The sequence below is a fragment of the Astyanax mexicanus genome, chromosome 2 (genome assembly GCF_023375975.1).
Source record: "Astyanax mexicanus isolate ESR-SI-001 chromosome 2, AstMex3_surface, whole genome shotgun sequence".
Taxonomy (NCBI): Eukaryota; Metazoa; Chordata; class Actinopteri; order Characiformes; family Acestrorhamphidae; genus Astyanax; species Astyanax mexicanus.
Window position 1 is genome coordinate 8,811,595 of NC_064409.1, and position 23,773 is coordinate 8,835,367.

Consider the following 23,773-nt stretch of genomic DNA (forward strand, 5'->3'; position numbering starts at 1 on the left):
TATGTTTAAGGGTCCATCAGATAAAAGCCCACCTAACCTTCTCCAGGTGAACTAATGGAACTCTAATGCAGACTGTCTGCAGCCCCCAAGACCAGAGAGAATGAACGACAGACCGAAAGAATGTGAGGAAATTAAAATAATGGAATCCAGAGGAGAAAACAGCAGGGAGAGAGAGAGAGAGAGAGAGAGAGAGAGAGAGCATTAATAGAGTGCAGATCTGATCAGGCTATGAGAAACAGAAACAGCAGCGGGAGGAGAAGATGGACAGATGGAGAAAGCGAGGGAGCTAGAGGAGGGAATGTGGATGTGATAAGAAGGAAATAAGAAGGAGATTCTCGGCAGTGATAACTCGAGACCTAAGCTCACTTCTCTTTCAGGAACACTCTCATAATCCTGGCTCCCACTCAGAGGAAAACAACCTCTCCATAATCCTCCCTTCATTCTTCACCCAGACTCTCCCCAATAACACCTTCAAACAGCTTTAGTAGTTCCTCTGGTCTGGATCTCTTCAATTCTCATCAATCAGCTATTTTTGCTGTGAAAACTTTAATAAAATTACTATATTTTATTCATATGGCAAGCTATATTCGCCTTAATGAAACTAGTGAGACAAGCCATGTACTGATACTAACTCACACTCAATACATCTCTGTCATACAGATATAGGCAGATATGTTTTATTTATTAGTCATAATATGAGGTTTACAGATCTATAAATGTGTTCTGATTAGCATATTACCAGGACAACATATTCATAATGTAATTATGTCTAGTCAAATGGTACCCTTCATTTATATTTAATTTGACATACTCTAATTAAAAGTATGGTTTACTTGTAATTAACTAGTACTCTAGTTATAGACATCTAAATGAAATGTATTTTTATTAGTATGAAGAACCTGTTTTGATTAGTACAATGCTTATCTCAAGATCTATCCTTAATTTAGTTTTGATTAGCTGTAACTGTATTAGGTTTTGTGCAGATTTAGGCCTCTGTTATATAATGTAATGTATCTACAATCCAGATTCGATTAACACTAATAATATTGGGGTTTTTTTCTAGTTTGAGTTACAGTGGAGAAATTCGGAGCTACAATTTTTACTAGTAATGAAGTAATAATAGATATCTAAAGGGAAAGTAAGTTTTAGGGTTAAGGCTACATTTAATAGAGAGTCATTTGTATTTAACTAAAGAATTCAGTTGTAATAGACATTTAGTTGAATGTTAGTTAAGCGTCTACGAGGTATCAACAATGGGTCATACAAGCAAAGTGTTACCAAATAATGTTATGTGATCCTGTTAATGTAACTAGTCAGAATTGCTTTATAGATCTATATATATATATATATATATATACACTAATAGTAGTACATTTTTAATAGATGATACCTGAAATGAGAATTTGTACTAGTAAATGTTATACTACACATAGATTTTACAGACTTATGACTTGTATCACAGGCTTTTCATATATTTATTAGTACAATAAGTATAGCACTTTGTACTCTGTTGTACTCTACTGCCCTGTATTGATATAATATACAATAAATCTGAATTTGTATTGAATTATATTAGTTTCTCCTGTGAGAATACTGCTATAAAGAAATGTGGTTTTCCTACAACATCAGCGCTCTGCACTTAAGCGATTTGCTACAATGAAATGACAGACTTGCCATATTGGCCTCTACAAAGCCCTGGACTGCTGCCATTTTTGTGGTGTAGTACAGCTATCTGGAAATTGTGACCATGCCCTCATACACGCAAACTAGTAGCTACAGTACATACAGAGCATTTACATGACTGCAGAGAAAAGCATGCATTCCAAGAACGAACAAAAAACTAAACAAAACTACAATATAATTAAATAAGATGGCAGTCAGTGAATGCCAAATCCCATTTGCTTGATTATAGTGCATCTGCTGAATCACTCATTTCCAATTGTTTTAAGCCTCCTACATTCCACATGGCATTTCAACCTGGAAACACAGCACTGGGCAGGCATTTCAGGCACCTAGACACATTATTTAAAAGCATTTATCTTGGCAGTAAGAAGGTTTTTGCTGGTAGAAATTCGAGATTACATTTCAACAGATGAATTGAACACAAATCCAGTAAAAACCAAAAAAAATCTCATTTTTCAAAGAGAGATTTAAAGTAGTTAATATTTTAAATCAAGATGATGCTAATTGCATCACTAGCTCACCTAAATTTAAAATCCTTAAGCTTTATTTGTCAAAGCAGGTGTTGGATGAAAACTACAAATAATATACTCTCATAATGAGAGCTCCAGGGATGCTTTAAAGGTCTCAGTCCATCGTTTTTTTCATTAATTTTTTAATCCACGGCCAAGTGAAATCCCCCCCCCCCCCCCCCTCCCTGTGGCATTGATAACATTTCTTTCAGCTAAACTAGTGCGATTTTATAGTGGTTTAAGCTACTTTATAGTGGTTTCCTAGTGTATGTTTAAGGTCTCGGTAAAAGGAAGAATCAACTGGAGATCCGATTTAAACCTATAGTTACTTACACAAGATAGCTAACAGCTCTAAACAGAAGCTGTTAGGTCCTCCTTAGCTAATGAGACAGTGTCGGCTCTGCTGCAGCATGGCTTCAGCTCTGTCTGAGGGCAGTTCTGAGCCGAGGTGGGCGAGGCCATGAACTCACTGGTTGATGCAGACACCTAACATCTCTCTGATCAACTCATATTTCTGAGGATTTTCTTTTACTAGCTACTGCAGACAATGGAGGTTAAGGAGGAGTTCCATGTGCAGCATCATCATATACAACTCAGAGAGACCTATAGTACCGTTTAATGAACACAATTGTGTAAATCCACCACTTCCTGACTCCAATTGACTCTTAGAAAAGTCATTAGCCTAGAGGTTCAGATACTTTGTTGTGTTCAATAAAACCATCCAAACATTTAATTGTTTGTGTGGTATTAGTTTAAGCAGACTCTGTTCGTCTATTGTTGTGACTTCAGATCAGAATAGCAGAACACATTTAATGACCAATGACTAACATACTTTTTCTTGCAACTGTATAGGTTAATCTAAACAGAAGTGTCTATATGTGTGTGCGTGTGTGTGTGTGTGTGTGTGTGTGTGTGTGTGTGTGTGTGATTATTACCTGTTTGACGTCTCTGTTAATGTTGACTAGGTCAAAAGAGAACACATGGTCCTCTGCTCCCACTAGTAACCTCCCTCTCTCCTCATCCATTAGGAACGTATCATAACCCGAGCTGTTCGCCAGTCCGATGAACGTCACCAAATTACTGGAGTCCAGCATCTCTGAGAAAGAAAAAGAGAGAGAGAGATAGAAAGACGTTTATATTAGGTGGACATTTTTATTGGCTTCTTGGAGCTTCTTGTTTTTTGCGTCCATATTGGCCAAAATTACAACTATTGTACATGAATTAAATCAATAATTCAAAAAGACTGTCTTTCAGGTGATTTTGGACTTTGGAATAAAATGTTTTTTTCCTGACAGAAACAAAGAATATTCCTGTTGTATATGTGCAGAATTCCAGCATACGTACATTCCACCAGTTCCACTGTTACTTGGATAGTGTGTTGTAATAATAATTTACTCGGCCAGTTACCCAACCCACTCATTAGGACTCCTTCTATCACTAGTGATGCCCCAGCACCAGGAAGGTGAAGACTAGCGCATGCCTCCTCCGATACGTTAAGTGAAGTCAGACACCGCCTCTTTTTGAACTGCTGCTGATGCAGAAGCATTGCCGAGTAGCATCACAGCGCCCTTGGAGGAAAGCGCAACTTGGTTCCGATACATCAGCTCACAGACGCAGCCTAGTGCTGATCAACATCACCCTTTGGAGTGATGAGGGGAAAGAGTGCCATCTACCCACCCAGAAATAGAGAGCAAGGCCAATTGTGCTCCCTCAATGGCAAGCTACATGAACATGATTCGAACTCCTAAACTTGGTGATCTCCTGATGTAATAATAAGAGCTATATTAATAACTGGACATTTACAGTCGTCAGATGGATACATAGGTAGTCCACAGCAGCTGCAGGAAAAACACACAGCATCGTGTCACAGTGCAAGTGGTCATCTGATAAGATTAATGATTTCTATAAAGTTAAAGCATGACTGAACAGCTCATTTTCTCAAGTCTCTTTTCGGTGAAAAGAAAAACAAATGCAAGGACTTTGGGAAGCAGACTCTAAAAGCACAAACAGCTTTGTGCAACACATTGATTGACACTCAGCGAAGTCACTGACCCATTCAGACCATTCAGGTAAATGTCTAGTCCTGGAACACACAGGCTTTCAATGTTTAATCCCCCTAGAGACACAGTGGAAAGTTCGGCAGTGGAAATGGTCCATTGTTATGAATGTCACATTTGCATGCAAGCAAAGGGACTCATATACAGTACTAGTGCATCTCAAAAAAATTGAATATCGTTGAAAAGTTGAAAAGTGCAAAATGTATATAGATGCATTACACACAGAATGATCTATTTTAAGTGCTTATTTCTTTTTTGGTTGATGATTATATTTTACAGTCACTGAAAACCCAAAAATCAGTGTCTCAGGAAATTAGAATATTATATAAGACCAATTAGTACTTTTGTCAGTGTGGGCAGTGAGCCAAGTCCTGCTGAAAAATGAAATCTGCATCTCCATAAAAGTTGTCAGCAGAGGGAATCATGAAGTGCTGTTAAAACTTCAGGGAAAAAAACTGCACTGACTTAAGACTTGCTAATAAAACACAGTGGATCAACACAAGCAGATGACATGACTCTTCAAACCATCACTGATCAAAATCAGCAAATTTTGCTTTTAATTTGTAAATGAAGGGAGCAGAGTCTGGAGGAAGAGTGGAGAAACACACAGTACAAACTGCTTGAGGTCTAGTGTGAAGTTTCCAACAATCACTGATGGTTTGGAGAGCCTTGTCATCTGCTGATTTCATTTTCCAGCAGGACTTGGCACACTGCCCACACTGCTTAAAGTACCAATTGGTCTTATATAATATTCTAATTTTCTGAGACACTGATTTTTGTGTTTTTGATTGGCTGTAAGCCATGATTATTATCAACAATAAAGGAAATGTAAAAGCTTAAAATAGATTACTCTGTGTGTAATACATCTATACAATATGTGAGTTTTCCATTGTGAACTGAATTTCTGAAATAAAGTAACTTTTCCATGATATTCTACTTTTTGAGATGCTCTACTAATACAGTAAAATCAATGTTAAAATGAAGATATTTTGCATAAATACACTTTTTTTTCTCTAATTAATAATCAGCCCTCACTGCCCATATAATAGTCTATTTGCAATATTTTCCATTTCCTATTGTTTAGCTACATTCCTGCCCCATTGAGTATGTGGTATTACACATCGGCTTAACATCAGCATATAAATCTGCATTTTTTCCAGTGACTTCATTCATTCAGTCTGTTCGCTCGCAGGGACATTTGTTAAAGTCATAAAGTCCAGTCCCATCCGTAATGAAACCATCAGTGACACTATCAGTGATACTGGTCTGCTCTCGCTGACCCAGAGCTGGTTGTAGATACGAAAAGGCTTTATGGAGATGAAGTGATGATGGAGAAAACAAGGCGATGGATGGACAACAGGCAGAAAGAAAGAAAAGACAGTAAAAAAAAAACAGATCCTTTAATCGTTGCCAGACTGTGAACAATCCCCATGCAGACGCTTCCCACCACCCCTGCGCTCTCCACAGGTGAAGCCAACATTTCTGCATTGTTTGGACAGAGCTCAGCACAGACCGTATATGAATCATAATGAGCAGTGACATGTAGAAACCATGGCTGCTCTCTAGAGCTCTGATTGACATGCTGCTGTAGTAGCCATCTGCATTCGATTCTGTGAGGATCCTGCAAATTCTGGACATCTGCGTGCTTGGAGAAAGAGAGAGAGAGAGAGAAAGAGAGAGAGAGAGAGAGAAAGAGAGAGAGGGAGAATGAGCAACACAGAGAGAGAGAAAGAGAGAGAGAGAAACAACTATCACTGCATATTAAATGCTCCCATGAGGATTAGGAGACAATAATGAGTGCATCTCTTCACAGAGACTGTAAAATACAGCACCACCACTCTGCTTCTGCCTCCTGAGAGCCATTCACATCACTAACTGAGGCACATGACCGATTGTAACCGATAGCCATGTACGAATGCTGATTACGCAAATGAACACAGGAGAATAAAAAGCTGAATAAAATAATATTTATCATCCCAATTTATCAATGTGTCATAAAAAAAATAAAGCTGTTATTTCTTCCTTTTCTTATTCATTCAATATGTGTGTAGTCAGGGGTAAGGGTTTCCTAAAATGAGAATATTTGATTCGTCCAAAAAGATCTACACTGTAAACCCATACGTTGTTTGAACTCAAATGATTTAAGTCTGTTTTACATAAAATTGGTCATTTCTAAACAATACTCCACTATTTTGAGTTAGTTTAAACATTTGTGGGCACATATACTGTACTATTCAAACTGAGATCTTTGAGTTGAACCAACTTATAATAACTTATAACAATTTTAGTCTGTTGCCATTAACAGCCTCTTTTCCATTGGCTTCTGTCACAATCTATTTGCATACTGGGTGTGTCCAACAGTTTCTGACTAACACTCACCATCAGTGTGTAGTGATTCCTCCTGGGCTACCATAGAATTAAATCAACTTCCTCTTAAGTTGTAATAACTGGATGTTTTAAGTTATGCTAACTCAAGTTTTCATTCCCCATTACTTAAAAGATTTGAGCAAACCAGCTGCCTTAAAAAAGTTAAGTAAACTCAACTTTTCTGGTCTTACAGTATAACAAAAAAGTTAAATCAACTTCCCCTTTAGTTGTAATAACTTGATGTTCTAAGTTATGTTAACTTAAGTTCTCATTACCCATTACTTAACTCTTTTAAGGCAACCGGTTTCCTTAAATCTTTTAAGTAAATTCAACTTATCCGAGCTTACAGTGTAGCAATCCTTCTCTCAAATGAGAGAACAAACATATTTTATAGTGTAAAAGTCTTGTATATGTAATGTGTTTTCTTTCTTCTTATGACTTTTTTATTGTAAGTTTAATATTGAAGACTATATTAAAGCTATAGAAAAACACAAGCTGATTTTTTTTCTGTAAACTAAAAGTGTTAAACCAACCAGAATATGTTTAGAATATGTTTTATACTTTAGATTCTTCTAAGTAGCACATTTATCTTTGAGGACAAATCTGCCAGAACCCGACCCCCTCATTAGGATGTCAGCTATCACTAGTGATGCCCCAACACCAGGAAGGTGAAGACTAGCACATGCCTCCTCCGATACATGTTAAGTAAAGTCAGCCACCACCTGTTTTTGAACTGCTGCTGAAGCATTGCAGAGTAGCATCACAGCGCACTCGGAGGAAAGCGCAGCGACTCGGTTCCGATACATCAGCTCACAGACGCAGCCTTGTGCTGATCAACATCACCCTTTGGAGTGATATGGGGGAAAGAGTGCTATCTACTGTACCCACCCAGAGATAGAGAGCAAGGCCAAATGTGCTCTCTCAGGGCACCGGTAGCTGATGGCAAGCTACATGAACAGGGTTCAAAAAGTCCAATATATGTAATGTGTTTTCTTTCTTCTTATGACTTTTTTATTGTAAATTTAATACTGAAGACTATATTAAACCTACGCAGAAACACATGCTGATTTTTTTCTGTAAACTAAAAGTGTTAAACCAACCAGAATATGTTTTATATGTAGATTCTTCTAAATATCACATTTATCTTTGATGACAGATCTGCACACATTTGGTGAGATTTTAATCTCAGTGTCCTCATGAGGGAGAGTCACCTGGAATAGAAGTTTTCTCAGCGTCTTGAAGGAAGGAGTTCCTGGAGGTGCTGAACAATAGTTGCTGCTTTTCCTTCACTCTGTGAAGCTCCAGCTCATCTCAATTAAATCACCTTAAATCACCATCTCAGTTTTAGATTGGGGGATTGTGGTGGCCAAACTATTTTTTTTTACAGTTTATAAATATACACATAAATTCATATGTGTCCCTTAATTGTTTTCTTGTCTTCAATATTAATCTACAAACTAGAAAATAAAAAAGAAAGAGTGTGTGGTACTGTATTTTCACAAAATACACATTTAAACTCTTTCAGAAAGCTTGTGTGTGTTTTGGAACTCAAAACAAGCAGTCTGCTATCTTGGCAAACAGTTGAAACCACCAAAAAGTCTCTTTTGTTCTTGGTTTTATGCTCAATTCCATTTTAACTGGGATGTCAAAATTTCTTAGTTCTTAGTTGTAAATTTATAACTGGAATACCCACACAAGTTGGGATTCCTACTCAGAAAGACCCAGAGTTCAAAATCCAAGATGGCTGCACTGCACACAGGAATACTATACAGTTTATAAGCACTGCAATGTATTTGTGTTCTATTATCAGTTGTACACACACACTACTGTCCAACTAACTTCTATCTATGGAGATGTTTTTTTTATGGTGTTTGGCCAGTGATAACCTGGAAAGTGTCCCATTTCCACAAGCAAGGTTGCCAGTGTGCTGCAGCAATGGAAATGGGTGAGCTGCCTTTTTTTTTCTTCTGAACAGGTAATCACTGAGCTTCAGTTAAGTTGCTAACCACCATAGCTAGGTTATTTACCATCACTACTAGAGTAGAAGAGACATTTTCAAGAGGCATTTTGGACACTGAAATGTACAGCTCTGGAAAAAACAAGTGACCACTTAAAAATTATGAGTTTCTTTCATTTTACCTAAGTAAAAACCTCTGGCATAAAATTATCCAAAAGCAGTGTGTAAGACTGGTGGTGGAGAACATACCAAGATGCATTAAAAACTAGAGTTATTCCACCAAATATTGATTTCTAAACTCTTAAAACGTTACGAATATGAACTTGTTTTCTTTGCATTATTTGAGGTCTGAAAGCTCTGCATATTTATTGTTTTTTCAGCCATTTTCTGCCACATTTTCTGCAAATAAATCCTCTAAATTACACGATTTTTATTTGGAATAAAACAACATTGTTCATTTTACTCAAACATATACATATAAATAGCAAAATCAGAGAAACTGATTCAGAAACTGAAGTGGTCTCTATTTTTTTCCAGAGCTATATATATTCACTGATTAGCTATAAAAGTCATCATGAGCTTTGGGTCTGGGGAAGAGTGGATAGGGCAGGAAACTTTATCCAGTGTTTGGAAGTTGGACTCCTGAAGCCATTTTAGACACTTGCTCTCATTTATTACTAATTGTTCCTTTAAATTTGGACCATGCTGAAGGAACAGACTGGCCAGTTCAAGCTGATTAAACTGGTCATAATCAGTCTAACCAAACAACCAGTACAACCAAACATCGCCATTATGGTTGACCAGCAAATATGGCCAAAATAAATGTAACATTCACTATGCAGAGTTGGATAACCAGATACTGGCACAGTAACCATTGGAGACCAATTGGAAAAATTTAAACCAGCTACTGTACCAGTAACAACTGGTCTAGAGCTGGAGTTTCCATAAGGAAGGTCAGACTTTGATTGGAACCAAACAAGAGCACACCTCACATACTGTAACTACAACTGCAGCCAGATCAGCCTTCTGGGAATAAGATTAGTGACCCCTGGTCAAAACCTAGACGCTCTCTTCAAGGGTTTGCAAAGTAATGGAGCAGAAATGAATGTGCAAAGGCCAATGGAAGAGCAAATACTTTTTCTCAACTGATCCACGAAATGAAACAAGCACTTGTTCAAATGTTTTCAGAACCAACAGACCACCAAGAAGTCTTCAGAACAAAGCACAATACATGTCTCTTCATGTATGAAGGAAAGCACATGTCAGTAGATGATGTCATAATGAGAGAGTTTAAAATGAAATAATCAGATAGAAATGGGTAAGATGGTAAGATCAGTGTCTAACACAGGCTGCTAAGCCAACTGATGTGCTGAGTACTCATCACATAGCTTCACATGGAGACGCAGTCTTTAATTTGTGCTTGGTGGTGTTGGCTCTTCTCAGCAGACTTGGCAGACCGTGGTAACGTCTACATAGCAGCACACTGCCACAGGACATGGACTGATGTGCCTTTTACACAAATTCTGCAAAAAAGCCACAGCTCTTTTTCTGACACAAACACGTAAAACATGGCATTAGCTTAGCTTCTGACTGTGGGAACCGAGCTGTGCTGCTTCCTTTAGGCTACTGACCAAGATTAAACTGCAATTACAGTTTGATACATTTCATTTGTGTATTTATAAGACTTTCTCTCTACTTCTATCTCAGCGTTCCCTATTCCTCACAGCGGGTTCTCTCCTGTTCTGTTGGCGTTAGATGTGTCGAATGCTGGAGCAGCACAGCTCTCCTGCTAACACTGAGCAGCTGCTGCTTGAACTCTGAGAGAGAGAGAGAGAGAGAGAGAGAGAGAGAGAGAGAGAGAGGGAGAGAGGCATTCTTTTCCTAAAGAGCTGCCTTTGGCTAGGTCATCTCAAGAGGTAGCAGTCAAATGGACTGTGATCAAACTCTCTTTCTCTTGCTCTTATTCTCTGTCTCTCTCTCTTTCTCTCTCTCTCAAATATATACTGAAAAATATATATATATATATACTCAGTTAAGTTGTAAATACATACAATTTTAAGTTTATTCAACTTATTCAAAGCTAGATGATGACTTGATGAATGAGTTGAGTTTTGTTTACACAATAATAGTTTAATTGGCTCAACAGTTTTTTGGGGCCTTATTTTATATACTGACAGCATAATACTGGGGCAGCATAAGAATAAACTCCGTAAGAAGTGAACTCTGCAGCTCCAAGCCAACATACTGTGATCACTAGAAACACAGAATTAAGGTAACTTGCTCTTACAGCCTACAACACTGATAATTAATGCATATATTATACTAATGCACGACTAGGATAAGGTAGCTTTGGGCAACAGACGACAAAAAGATGGTAAGTAAGGGAGAGGCCACACCCAATAAGTAAATATATGGTGCCAGGAGCCTTATGGGAAAGCTGTATGAACCAACATTGTAGAAAAAAGGTAAATCAAATGGACCTTGGCCTACATCCTGAGAAATAGCTGAGAAATGTCCAGAGCATAATAACTAAATGCTATAAATAAAGAATTTCAGGCAGCTACCAGCCTCATCCAACATTACTAACAGTCTCCTCCAAAATTGCTACTGCAATTAGCATGCCAGCAACTGGTCTCATCCAACATCCAACATACTGCTATGTTGACTACACCATTAGCACACTGATGACCAGGCTTGGATCAAAATTCTACCAAGGTTTTAGCATGCCAGCTACCAGGCTTGACCCACATCACTATAGAAGTGTTAGCATGGCCTGACTAGCCAACAGGCACATGCCTTAGTCTTTAGGCAATCCCACTGGATGCTTTTGCGACCCCAAGTATGGTTAACTAACCGGGTTGAGGGAACTAAGCGTTCTGTGCATAGTACCTGTAGGTTGATCCAACCTTTCTAACCTACAGTATATATAGTTATTTAAATGAATTAATAAAGTATACATTAGGATGCGATTAGGACATTCACCATTTATCACCAATACACCCAATCACAGGAAACTGGGGAACACAGTGACGTCTAGATTACAGATTATTTACTCTGCTATTTTGTATGAAGCCACTTTTCGCACAACAGCAATGCATTTTTTTTGGGCGAAGCAGAATGACAATGATTTGTTGATACAGTTATTTTTTTGTTTTAGTGAGAGAAAAAAGTTTCAATATCAGGATTTTTATGTTAAAGATGTCACATCTCATTTGAATGGGCTTTATGGCTTTATGGTGAGTAACAAAGCATTTGTCATGGTACACTACCATATGATAACAACGATTGCATGATTATGAATATTGCAAAACCTGGGAAAAGTATCTCAATAGTGTTCCTGTGTTTCCCTTTTTTTTCACCCCAATTTAGTTATTTCAAATTTCGTCCTGTAGCTAAGTCTGATGGCTAGCATGTGCTTTCTCCAAATTATAAAGAGTGAGAACTCTTTGTCTTTTAGTAAATTGTGGAAACTATATTTGTGTTTTTTTTAATACAAATTGTCATTATTAAAACTGTGTTCATTAATTTTATGTTCAATTTAATGACTGTATTCCTTATTATTGTTGTTATAACTTTACCTTTTACGTTGTGCCTTATCTTTGTATGTAAAGTATCTTTCAGAATTTTAAAAAGTGCTATATAAATAAAATGTATTGTTCTATTATTATTAGTATTATTATTATTAATAACCAATAATAACCAATTACATGCTTTATGCTTCATTGAGTGGTGAATTCACACACTGAGATTGCATGGGTCAGCTTGTAAAATGCATGTGAAAAGCGTGTCCTTTTTCAGTGTCCCAAAGCACAAATTTCACTTTCCGAATGAAGAGAGAGCCAATGAACTGAAGTCTGTTTCAGACCCACAAATCAGCAGACACACCTTGTTGTCATCAAGAACAGTGTGGACCTCTAACATGAGGAATGCAGGAAAGGAAGACTATAATAAACATACTCGAGAGGTTTAGTGCATTTCAATTCTAATCAATCACACAAAAACTCTTATGTCCACTTCTTCTGCGTCCTGCATGAGTCAGGGCTCCTCTGTGTCTGCTCTAATCCAGCCCAGGCCGCTCTCTAAGAGCAGAAGATTGGAATAAAAAGTGTTTCAGATGGTTTTGGGCGCTACCTGTTTATTTAAGGCTGAACAATGGCGTGCTTCAGACCACGTGTCTCTGCCTGACACGGTTTTGGCCCACGTCTCCGCCGGCTTCCTCTCCGCCGCTCGCCGGGCCGAGTGTGTGGTGCGGTTTTGTTCAGGGCCGCCACGCCAGCAGACCAGCTCTCACACCAAGCGCCGGGGGCTGCCAGGACGTTTGGAAAGTTGGAGCTTTGGTTAGCACGCTGTTTTCAATGTTACTCTAAACCTTGGGAATAGGGGCGTCAATCTGTCTTTGATCTTAGAAGGTCTTGGTTTGACTACGATTTTTTAGGAAATCACTGAGTTTATCATATAATCAGAGATTTCACCACAATGTGGTTTGATGAGAATTTCTAAAGGAAATGATTCAGTGCATCAGGAAATCTTAGACTTCCTCATGAGTCAATCTGATTATATATTGTGGGAAATGATAAAGTGTATAATGAAATTTCAGGTTTATTCATGATTAGATAAACCATTCCTTTCTACTTAATTGAATAAAAAAAAATCTGAATCTGAATCCTAAGGCCTCATAACAAAGTATTGTGTATTTTACCCAATTTTTACTCCAAAAGCTATACTTTTTGTAAGTTATATTAATCTAAATATTAAAGATAAACCTTATCCTCTTGAGAACCTTACATTACATTACAACATTTCTTCTACTCTGCACCATGGTGCTTGCATTTTTAAAGTGCTTTACTATTGGTCATCATGTAGAGACACTGCCTGTACCATCCAATACCTGTATAATGACAAATTTTAAATCATTTGTTTGAAAACAAGAAGGCAGGAATCGAATCCCATTCAAAAGTTTCTACAGCCAGTCCAGACTAAAACATGGATCAAGTAAAAAAAATGAATCCAATTTTATTTTTAAATCTAGTTTATTTACTTACTGTAGAGGCTAAAATTTAGTTTTTGGCTAATTTGGGTCTCTCTGCTCCTAAATGGCATGGCAATTAATGTCCCCATATGAGGATATGACTTCCTGTACAAAGATTCAATTTTAATTTTAAAGTTTAATATTATACTTGTTATGTCCTTCAATCCCAAATAGCTAAAAGCTAAAGTCCAGGTCTCAGGATTATTTAAATGTTATTATGTGTGTGCCAAGTCAATTCATGTTTTTCAAAAGAGAACATGCTTTTTCTAATAATGTAAAAAGACACTTAAACTGTTGTAACCATTGTAGATAGTGAGAATATGACTCCACTAGAACTGAAGAGAGCTGCATAATAAGTCTAAATGTTTAATTGACATCAGATGCAGGAGGGAAAAGCAAATCTAATAACAGTAGCTGCATCCCAAAACTTAGGAGTAGTTGGGGTAGACTAGCTACATTTCTTGGCCGCTAGGTCACAGAGTGCTGTTCCAAAGTGCTCTTTTTTATACAAACAAGACATGCAGACAACTGTAATTTTGAGGACACGAATGATGTATCCTTCCTGGCTCTCAGTTACAATGACACACAATTGCCTGCACACATTCAAGATCGAGGGATAGCACTGTTAAAAATGGTGAAAAGATGTGGATCTGGACGGGACTAAAATTGCTGTAGGACCACGAGTTTATAGTTCGGCGGAAAATGGCAAATAATTCAGCATGTAATTTTCTCAGAGGACGTCTAAGAAAACAGACACATAAATGGTCGTTCCGGACAGGAACAAAATCACAGAAGACCCCCCATAAAAGAGAAAATTACCCCCGAACCCCCTGAGAAACGAATCCCACCTGGATAGGTCTATATTTTGCAGTGTAAATTGACAGGCTGGTTGAAATGTTGTACACTGGCATGCCAAAAGTTAAGCTTTACCTCAGGGGACAGTCTTGGAATGCTCACACCTGTATAAGTTGTGAGGTGTTAACTTGTGAGTGAGGTTGAACATTTGAGCCAAGGTTTTAATATTCCTCAATTTACAATGTCATGGAAGGTATTGCAACATTACCATAATGATTGGGACCAGCAGTGTCTGGCTAGAACTGTCCATGTGAACAGACATGCTACGTATTAATTCACATCTTCCTTTAGTGCACAGGGCACATTTTTTAGTTCACATTATCTCAAATAGCACCAAAAAGTCTGCAGAAAAGATTGTAGCATTTCAAAATTGATGTAGTTTAATCACCAGAGCAGCTCTAGAGAAGCTCTTTTTTGCTAAAACTCTTTTCTCCTTCTCGATCTTGCTTGCTTACAGCTGGCCATAGGTTTATACTGGTTGCCGCAGCAACGGAGCTGGACGCCGGCCTATGAGAGCGCACGCTCGGCTGAGCGCATTCTGACAGACAGCTTGTGACGGCCGTCTGACGGAAAGCGGACACCCGCAGGGTCGTTTGACGTCCAGTGACACCAACAGGAAACCGAATCAGCATGGTAGATGGACGCCCGCTCGCTCGTCGGAATCAAAAAGGCGCCTTTTTGCCATGAATAGCAGTGATTTATGGCTTAGCTAAGTGTCTCCAGTCAACGGTGCAATCAATGAGGAGACCCCGAGTCTGCCTGCCAGGAGATAAACCAATCAAATCACAAACATTTCAAGGCGGCTGGAACTACAGTGAGAACGGACATCCTGCTTCACGCTTCGATTGGTTTTGCATCAGCAGAAAGTGTGTAGCGTGTGTTTGTGGGAGTCAGAAAGTGTGTTTTGGTTTAAAGTTTTGCTTTAAAAAAAATCTACAAAGCTTTTTCTGTTATCATTTTAAGCATTTTAAGCATTTTAAGCATTTTAAAAAGTGATCTCTCACTGATTGTTGAACAAAACATTTAACTGTATAGATTTTACAGTAAGTAAAAAGAGTGTCAAAAAGTCTAAAAAAACATATATATACTTTCTGTAACAGTGAAATACCTTAAATGTAACACAATATTGTCCAAATTTTCCATATTATTCCAATGTTAAACACATTTACACTGTGTTTATAATGTAAATATTCCATTATTGGCCATTCTTGTTAGAATTGTGTACTGATAGATTAATATAGAGAATCATACTCCAACTTTAACTGCAAAATCAACAGTACTACTACTAATATCTTTTCACCGTAATTTATAATAGTACCATTGCGAAAACCATGTCTACTGTATATTCTGTGGGCTTTTTAAATAGTATATATTTTTACAGTTATTTAAGCAACAGTTATTGAATATAATTTTTGTGGTTGCTAAAAAGTTATACAGTAACACACATTGCTGTTGCACATTGCTGTTGTTTTAGTGTACAATGCAGGTAAGAACAACTGACAATATTTTACTGTGCATTTCGCAGATATTATATTGTGGCGTGAGGAGGCGGGGGAACCGGGGGTCCGCCCCACGCAGGAACGCTCAGCCCTGTCTGTCTCAGCTGGTCTTCATCAGGACTGATTAAACAGCCAGCTGGGACAGGCATATGCACTGAGCCGCAGCCCTCACTCAGAGAGGACTTTCACTGGGGAGCTGAGGGCTGAGGCTGCACTGACTTTTAAAACAAAAACTAAGTTAATTCTACAGACTCTAGAGCCCCATTGGGCTGTAGTTATGCTTTAAGTTATTTTGGGTGTGGTGGAGGGCATTTAAAAGCCAATAAAGGTATGATTTGAGTTCATTTACTCCCTGTGTCTGTGTTATCTGTGTGCTTCCTCCTTCCGGGTCACAGTGGTCACGCCCCTAACCCAATGGACCTACCACAATATATGTATATTTCACAGATTATATATATATATACAAATTATTATGGTGTTTGTTACCTTAATATATATAACCAAAATTTAAAAATGAAAAGCAATTAAGAATCTGAACTATGTTCTAAATAAGCTCACATGCTCATTCACTTTTAAATGAAAAAAAACAAAACAAAAACAAAACATAGTGTATCCAACAAGAAAAAAAGCCTTGTGCCTCGTATATACAGAAATATACAGCAATATACACCTTAGTAGCACACAGACAGCATGGTTTATGGACATTACTCTGTTTTATTCTGTGGGGTATGCCCAGCTGATTTTATAACAAGAACTCATAACAAAAAAATCCAAGCAGTCCATTTCCATTTTAACACCAAAACGGCCACTAGTTCTTACATTATTCTCAATTTAGTCCCAGTATAATCCCAGGTTACACTTCTAACTGCTATGGAGCTACTAATGTGGATGTGCATATTTTCACACTCATACCTCTTATTGACTGATTCCTTTTTAAAAAACCTTCCACTAAAAAAAAGTTCCTCAGATAACCTGCAGTGGTGCTTCTATGGCTTCTTTCCAAGAAGGCCATTTTTGGCTTGTTTACTTTAAGAGTGTGGTTGAGCTTCTCTCTCTCAGAGCGAGTGCTCGCGTGTTTCTGCGCCGCATTCGGGCGCAGTGTGAGGGGAGAGTGCGTGGATGTGTTTAATTACTTCTGAATGTGCTCTGGATACGCCAGGTTAACCACAGAGACGCTGCAAGCAGCCTCACGGCCACAGACAGAATCCAACGCTCCCCTCTTACTGTCCTAGATTATACACTAACTCCCACTGAGAGAGAGGGAGAGAGAGAGAGAGAGAGAGAGAGAGAGAGGGAGAGAGAGAGGGAGAGGGAGCAGCTGGTGTGAGAACAGCAGATTTGGACATTGTTAGCATCACTCATGGACGGGATGGTACAGGGCGAATGTCTGTGGTGAAACATGTGGGTTTAACTTGAGTGCTGTTAGTGAAGAATGACGGTCAGGCCTCAGGTTTCCTCATGCTTGTGTTGGGATGGGGCTTGAAATATTTTGAGTTTGAGAATTTGAGAACTGACACACAAGGAAACACATCCAGACACAAAATCCAATGCCTCCAAACAGGATTTAGTGCAGGGGTTCTCAACTGCCAGTATTTTAAAGTGCATTTCACAGATATACACTGAAAAAAAATATTTATTTAAGTAAATTTAATCAATTTAAGTAACTTTAACTCGGTTTCAAGACTTAATTGTTACATAGAGTAAATAAGTGAACTGAACTTCAGTCAATCCTTTCTTTTAGTAAACTTTACTTCATTTCTGCATACAATATTATCTAAGTACAATTACCTAATTTATACAATATTACTAATATTTAAATATGTTTAGTTAAAACACACATTCAAATATTTACATAATCTCAAAGATTTATTTTCTAAAAAGACCAAGTCTCACTGTCTCAACACATGGATGACATGTAATACATTCTTTTTAGTATACTAGACTTAACATGTATTACATGCCATCCATGTTTTGGGACAGTGTAATATGTATGTTTTAACTAAAAATATTTACATTTCAGGAATTATAATATATTATGTATCATAAATTATTTGAGTAATATTGTATAAATTAAATAATTGTAATCAGGTAATATTGTATGCAGAGATTAGGTAAAGGTTACGAAAAGAAAGGATTGATTCAGTAAAAATAAATGAAGTAAAGTTTATTAAAAGAAAGGATTGACTGAAGTTCTTAAGTTACTTAAATGTGTCTGAAATTAAATTTACTTTAAAAAAGCAAATTCAGAAAGTTGCGAAACTTTTAAAAGTAAATTTTACTCATAATTATTTTCAGTGTATATATATATATATATATATATATATATATATAGTAAAATAATTATAATTTATCCTTGCCATTTGGGATCAGAAGGAATAAAATCAACTACTTTTAAACATAAAATTCAATGGACCATTTATCTGCCTGGACTGGCTGTGTGGGATTCCCTGAGTGGGATTCCCTCCATCTTTTTTTATCAATTGAGTATAATGTTGATATGATATGTTGATATGTGAACACTAGTTTTTATGGGCGGTATCTCTATACGTCTCTATAAAAATTATTATAGTAATTTATTATCATGGTGCAGAGAAGCAGTAATTTAATGTCCACTTATGAGGACGTAGGGTCTCAAGAGGATATACCTATAAAAAAAGCAAAATCAGAGAAACTGATTCAGAAACTGAAGTGGTCCCAATTTTTTTCCAGAGCTGTATTTTAATTCCGGACAGTGAGCAGTTATTTGTATTTAATAATGAGTTTCATATTACTACACTTGGTATTAATATTGAAATCTAAATTTTGCTGTCATGACAATCCTAGAGTTTGGGGTCTCCAGCATTGAATGTGGTTGTGATTTTCTGCCATAGACGGGATTTCTTGTCTGTTTGTCTGGACAGTTGTAGCCAGATGCTGCTGGTCATGATCATTACCAGCCACTGCGCTGCTCTCCATGGGGAGTGGTAATGCTATGCATTCTATGACATATTCCCTTTACACACATGACATTGTGAATTAAGAAATGTTTAATGTCTGCACAGCTTCAGAAGCTGAATTAAATAGCACCTCACAACTTATACACAAATGGGCATTCCCAAGCTTACGCATGAAGTAGCAATTTATGATCAATTTACACACTTGGCATGTTAGTAAGTAACATATATGGTATCACAAAACTGAACAGTTATAAATGGAAGAGAATTTTTTGGAATAAAAAAAACTACTTAATAAAGTTACACTTCTTGAGATCTTTTTTTTCTAACATCAGACACTATATATCCTTCACCAGCTCTCTGCAGATCCTATCCATGAGGGCCACCTCAGGCACACCTGGATCTACTCATCCTCTTCTTGCCGGGTTTAGTAGGTGTGTTTGAGGAAAACCACCAAACTATGTGAGACCCACAGGACCGGTTAAAGAAGAACCCTCGCTACACCGTATCTGTTCTGCATGCAGGAAATTGTGCTCTCGAGCAAAGTGGGTGTTGATTTGTCCCTAGAACTAAAAATTCATTGAAAAGGCCAAAAAAAGGTGTGTTGAAGTAGCAGAAAATGGGCACTTTGAGAGCTCTTTCACAATTGAGGCAGCACACTTACTGGACTGAACTTCAGGGGACATTGGCTTTGGATTTGGAGAGAGAAGAAAGAGAGAGGAGAGAAGGAGAAAGAGGAAAGAGAGCATGATCGAGGCTCACAGGCAGAGAGACAGTAATAGACAAGGAAGAGCAAGACAGACAGAGGATGAGGGATAGAGAAAAAGAGAGAAAGAGAGAGAGTGAGAGAGCAGCTAAAGTAACTGCTGTGGTTTAGAGAGAGAGTAAGAGAGAAAAAGAGAGAGAGAGAGGATGAGAAAGACGTTCATGGAAAGAGAGATACTTGTCTATTCTAACTACTCCAATTATTCTAATTATTATTATTGTTATTATTGTTGTTATTATTACTATTGTAACTATTATTGTTGTTATTATTGTCATTGCTTCTTTTTATTGATGTCCTAATATATGTTAATATTTTCAGGGATGTCTTGCTATATGTTCAGTTTTTGACAGTCCTGCTAATAAAGCCAAATTGAATTAAATTGAATTGAATAGAGAAAAAGTGAGAGGATGAGAAAGACGATCATGGAGAGAGAGAGAGAGAGAGAGAGAGAGAGAGAGAGAGAAAGAGAGAGAGAGAGAGAAAAAGCAGCTAAAGTAACTGCTATGGTTAAATGGTTGAGACTGCAGGGACAGAGCTGTGAACAGATTAGGAAGAGTGAGAGAGAGAAAGAGAGAGAGAAAGAAAGAGAGAGAGAGAGAGAGAGAGAGAGAGAGAGAGAGAGAGAGAAAGAGAGTAAGTGAGATGATGAGAAAGAAGATGATAGAGAGAGAGAGAGAGAATGAGAGAGAGAGTAAGTGAGATGACGAGAAAGACGATCATGGAGAGAGGGAGAGAGAGAGAGAGAGAAAGAGAGAGAGAGTAGCTAAAGTTAACTGCTATGGTTTAATGGTTGAGACAGGGACAAAGCTGTGAACAGATCAGGAAGAGAAAGCAAGAGAGAGAGAGAGAGAGAGAGAGAGAGAGAGAGAAAGAGAGAGAGAGAGGATGAAAAAGATTATCATTGAGAGAGAAAGTGAGAGAGAGAGAGAGCAGCTAAAGTTAACTGCTGTGGTTTAATGGTTGAGACTGCAGGAACAGAGCTGTGAACAGATCATGAAGAGTGAGAGAGAGAGAGAGAGAGAGAGAGAGAGAGAGAAAGAGAGTGAGAGGATGAGAAGGACGATCATCTAGAGAGAGAGAGAGAGAGAGAGAGAGAGAGAGTGCAGCTAAAGTTAACTGCTGTGGTTTAATGGTTGAGACAGGGACAGAGCTGTGAACAGATCAGGAAAAGAGAGAGAGAAAGAGAGAGAGAGAGGATGAAAAAGATGATCATTGAGAGAGAAAGTGAGAGAGAGAGAGAGCAGCTAAAGTTAACTGCTGTGGTTTAATGGTTGAGACTGTAGGAACAGAGCTGTGAACAGATCATGAAGAGTGAGAGAGAGAGAGAGAGAGAGAAAGAGAGTGAGAGGATGAGAAGGACGATCATCTAGAGAGAGAGAGAGAGAGAGAGAGAGAGAGAGAGAGAGAGTGCAGCTAAAGTTAACTGCTGTGGTTTAATGGTTGAGACAGGGACAGAGCTGTGAACAGATCAGGAAAAGAGAGAGAGAAAGAGGGGATGAGAATGAGGATGATGGAGAGAGAGAGAGAAAAAGAGAGAGAGAACAGCAGACATGTCTCCTCGTATAATCATTCCCATCCAAGCCAGAGCTCTGGCACTTTGCCATCTGGCACTTCCCACCGACAACAAGCGGGCAGTGGCTATTACAGGCTTGCTGTAGACCACGTCCAGTGCGGTTCGGCGCAGAGCGTCTATTTCGGAAGATTTAGGCCGAATTCCGACGACTCGCAGTCTCTCCCCCGTCCCGGTGCCACCCATCCCAATCAATCCCAGGAGGCCGCGGGGCAGGGTAATGAGACGGGAGGCCCTGGTAATTACCCTGCAGTGAGTAATTATCAGGTTGTTTCACGAGCTCTTTAAACTCCTCGATGCGCACTGTTGTTTCGCCAGGGATCAGCGCCGGGATCGCCCTTTCTCCACAGGCCTCACAGAGGACTGCACACGCGCCCGGCCGCCTGCAGGGGGCACTGTTCTCATACGCTCTGGTATATGCCTGCTTTACCTCCACATATGAAGAGATGAGCTTTCTGTGTGTGAGGTTTATCTAGTAAAGAGTGATTATTACTACTACTACTACTGTCTTTTTGACATTGGCATCTAAATATAGACATATTAATATGTAATAACATTATTATAACAGGGTTATTACACTTAAAATGCTTACAAAATCTCTGTGCACATCTGAACAATTGCTGATTGAACATTTTTCCTATGTTATCACACACTGAAATTAAATTAATGTTTAGAATCTGTCAAAAATCTGTTCAATCTGTTCAATACTCAAGTGAAAAACATTAAAAAAGCAAAGTAAGAACAGATATTCGTTGTACTTTAGTAAAGAATGGACTAAGCAAACAATGGCTCATTTTCATTACTATTAATTCCCAGTGTGACATCATTAGAACTGAATGCCCGGCCGGGATTAGGCAATTTCGAGCTGTTTTTCTTTTAAATTTAAATTCAGGCCTCTGGCGAATTCTGGGCCCTGTCCCCTCTCGTGCAGGTCTACAAGCTAGCAGACAGACAAGCGCGATGTGGCGGTAGCGCTGACAGGAGCAATTTTCAGCCCCAGCCGACAGGAAGTCAAAGTGAAGAGCTGGCTGGCAGTATAATTACAGGCCTGGGAGACTGAGAAGGGAATCTATCACTCTAGTAATCGCGTAACAACTGCAGCCTGCATCGGGCAGATCTCTCCAGATCATTTGACGGACCTTTCTCCAGGGAACCGGGCTGTGTTTTAAACCAACAGCTCAAGGAAACGTGCTAACGGGGCTTAGGATGACCGGAAGGCAGCACCTGCCAGTTAGCGTGGCTTTAATTGGGTAATGCTACGTGCCTGCCATTCACTTTTATTCACTGTTACTGTTTACATACACTGTTACTGCATTGTTAGAGCTATTTATATTTTTGACTAAATTTTATTAGATTTAAACTTATTTTACTGGTTTGTTTAATATGATATGAAATATGATAAGAAATATTACATACACTACCTGTGACATACACTACTGTATTGATATACGCACAGCTCTGGGAAAAAAAATAAGAGACCACTTCAGTTTCTGAATCAGTTTCTCTGACTTTGCTATTTATATGTATATGTTTGAGTAAAATGAACATTGTTTATTATATGAGCTACAGACAACATTTCTCCCAAATTCCAAATAAAAATATTGTCATTTAGAGCATTTATTTGCAGTAAATAAGAAATATCTGAAATGACAAAAAAGACACACAGCTTTCAGATCTCAAATAATGCAAAGAAAACAAGTTATTCATATTCATAAAGTTTTAAGAGTTCAGAAATCAATATTTGGTGAAATAACCCTGGCTTTTAATCACAGTGTTCATGCATCTTGGCATCATGTTCTCCTCCACCAGTCTTACACACTGCTTTTGGATAACTTAATGCCACTCCAGCTTGGTGTGGTGGCTTGTGATCATCCATCTTCCTCTTGATTATATTCCCGAGATTTTACATCTGGTAAAATTAAAGAAACACATATTTTTTTAAGTGGTCTCTTTTTTTTCAAGAGCTGTATACTACAGTATTGGGACACCTGTTCATTGTTCATTGCTGATTTCTTGGTAAATCAAGAGTATTGAAAAGAGATCATGCTCTTTTTGTCTCTACTGTGTAGGGAAGGATTTTTACTGTGAGGATTTGATTGCATTTAGTGCATGACAGTGAAGAGCGACAGTGCTTTATATCAATATATGAATATATAGTACCTAATATACCTAATAGATGTCCATACATGGCATTATAAAGCCAGAAGTGCATGCAATGCATCCATTACAATGGGTATCTACAAACATTTGGACATATATACTATATACCGTATCTGTGAATGTATGCATGAGTGTGTGTGTGTGTGTGTGGATGTATATGTGTGTGTGTGTGTGTGCCCTCCCTGGAGAGAGTGTTCTCCACATGCTAGCTGGAGAGTACCTCCCTTAAGAGAGCGACTCTGCGTGTTTATTTGGCTTAATTACTATGCTGCATTCACAGGGGGAGTGAGAATGAATGACACTTCACTTAACGACCCGCCTCGCCTGGCCAACTACTGTCTGCCAGCTCCTTTCATTAAAGCTCTCTCTCTCTCTCTCTCTCTCTCTA

The 23,773-nt window shown here is 38.3% G+C and overlaps 1 protein-coding gene across 1 annotated transcript in view; it reads right to left on the bottom strand.

Annotated features, from left to right (window-relative positions):
• sema3aa (sema domain, immunoglobulin domain (Ig), short basic domain, secreted, (semaphorin) 3Aa) overlaps positions 1–23,773 on the bottom strand; it is a 65,355-nt gene that overhangs the window by 35,970 nt on the left and 5,612 nt on the right. The window contains exon 2 of the mRNA XM_007252404.4: positions 3,128–3,288. Within this exon, the coding sequence (XP_007252466.1) occupies positions 3,128–3,288 (161 nt within the window). The remainder of the gene's footprint in view (positions 1–3,127; positions 3,289–23,773) is intronic.